The following is a 1,930-nucleotide window of genomic DNA, read 5'->3' on the forward strand; positions in this document are numbered from 1 at the left end:
TTGGGGGGGGAAGGGGTTCCCGGGGCAGTTTTCCGTTTGGGAAATCCCCAACCCCTTTTTTGAGCCCGAATTAATTTTTTTCAAGGGGGAGACCGCCCCCCCGCCCTTGCCCTTTAAAAAACCCCCTGGCGCCAGGGGTTTTCCGGTTGCCCGGGGGTTTTTTTGGGGGGAGGGGCCCCCCCCCCCCCCCCCTCAGGTGGGCCCGCGCCCCGGCAAGTACATGGGGGGCTGCCTCATGTACCGGGGGGACGGGGTGCCCAAGGACGTCAACTTGGGGGTCGCCCCCATCAAGGGGAAGGGCCCCATCCAGTTTGTCGACTGGGGCCCCCCCGGCTTCAAGTGGGGCAGGGAGTTGCCCCCCCCCGCCTCCAACCAGGGGGGGCATCCCCCTGCCCGCCGAGCCGTTTATCCCTCCCCTCCCTAGCCGGAGCCGGTTTTAGGGGCCCCCCCCCCCCCCCCCCTTCTCCTCCTCCCTCCCCGCGCAGTCAACTACCAGCCGCCCACGGTCGTGCCGGGCGGCGACCTCGCCAAGGTGATGCGCGCCGTCACGATGATGTCCAACACGACCTGCATCGCCGAGATCTACTCGCGCATCGACCACAAGTTCGACCTGATGTACGCCAAGCGCGCCTTCGTGCACTGGTACGTCGGCGAGGGCATGGAGGAGGGCGAGTTCTCCGAGGCGCGCGAGGACATGGCCGCCCTCGAGAAGGACTACGAGGAGGTCGGCGCCGACTCGGCTGAGGGCGACGGCGAGGAGGAGGAGTACTAGGGCGGCACCTCCCCCGTCCCTTCCGCGCCAGCGCCCGACCCCGCCAAGGGCCCCCTCCTCGCTTTTCGGGGGTGGCGCGGGGCCGCGAGGTCGCGGCTCGCGCGGACATGTGAGGCCCGGGGTGTGCCACGGCGCTCTCTACGTTGACGCTTAGCTGCCGCGAGCCTGCACTTTCGCGGCGTCACTGGAGCTGTGTGCGTGTGCCCCTCGTTGGCCGCAATTTCGAGAGGCCGTGACGCGTGAGACTGAGAGGTCCGCCATAAATAAATAAATAAATAAAATTAAAAACGGACACCTCTCTAGAGGGAGCGGACCCTGAGTTCAGGAAATCGGGGGACGCGACCCACTTCGCCACAGACGGTCCCGCGCCTCGCCGCTATGACGGCCACACGACCGCAGCTCGTGTGCGTGTGGCCGTCTTTGTCCGGAGTGAATACTCCAACGCGCTCGTCGGTGACGGCGTCCCCCGATTTCGCCGCGCTCGGCGAACCTCGACAGCGCTTTCGGTGGCATGCAGCTCTTTGCGCCTGAAGCCTGGAGAGCAGCTCCTCTGCTGCTCATACGCTCTGCACAGTTGGCACAGCCTACTGTGCGGCTGCCACAGCTGTGACAGCGATGGGCTCGCCCTCACTGGCCCTCAGTCACTCGTGCTGCGGCTTGTGTGAGCGACACTGCTCGGCGACTGCCGGCACACTGTGAGACCATGGGTGTGAGGTAAAACCACGCTACCAGCGCTTGGTCACATCAGCCCTGAGGTCATATCCTTCTCCTCTGTTGATGGTAACACTTGTCTACTCGCTGGAGCCGAGCAGGAGGGCTTGGCGCACAACCCCTGTTCAACTCAGGGTCCGCACCCCGTACTGTGAGATGGGTAAAAAGGAACTAGCCGTCTTCCACATGGTCCCTCGGGTCCCTGCTGCTCCTAATCTCTTCGTACATCCTCCTGCTGATCTCCGCAAAGTCCTGGCTCCTGCTCCCTCCCTCGTCTCGCCCTGCGCGTCTGCTCCGCGCTCACCGTCTTCTGCCCTGCGTCGTCTGGCGACGGGTCCTCCATAGTCGTCGGTCGAGGTCGCCGCCCTCCTCGTGCCTCTTCCCAACGTTCCCTCGGCGGCCGATGCCGTCTGCTCCGGCTCCCCAGTCCCCGGGTCTGCCCTGCTC

At 65.5% G+C, this 1,930-nt stretch overlaps 1 protein-coding gene across 1 annotated transcript; it reads left to right on the forward strand.

Annotated features, from left to right (window-relative positions):
- Positions 1-220: 220 nt before the first annotated feature.
- Positions 221-772, forward strand: EMIHUDRAFT_253152 (alpha-tubulin; the record flags this gene model as incomplete). The annotated part of the gene is made up of 2 exons (XM_005785754.1): positions 221-277; positions 533-772. The coding sequence occupies 2 exons, from the start codon at positions 221-223 to the stop codon at positions 770-772; spliced, it is 297 nt and encodes a 98-aa protein (XP_005785811.1).
- Between the last annotated feature and the right edge of the window lie 1,158 nt (positions 773-1,930).

The sequence above is a fragment of the Emiliania huxleyi genome, assembly GCF_000372725.1.
Source record: "Emiliania huxleyi CCMP1516 chromosome Unknown EMIHUscaffold_1583, whole genome shotgun sequence".
Classification (NCBI taxonomy): Eukaryota; Haptophyta; order Isochrysidales; family Noelaerhabdaceae; genus Emiliania; species Emiliania huxleyi.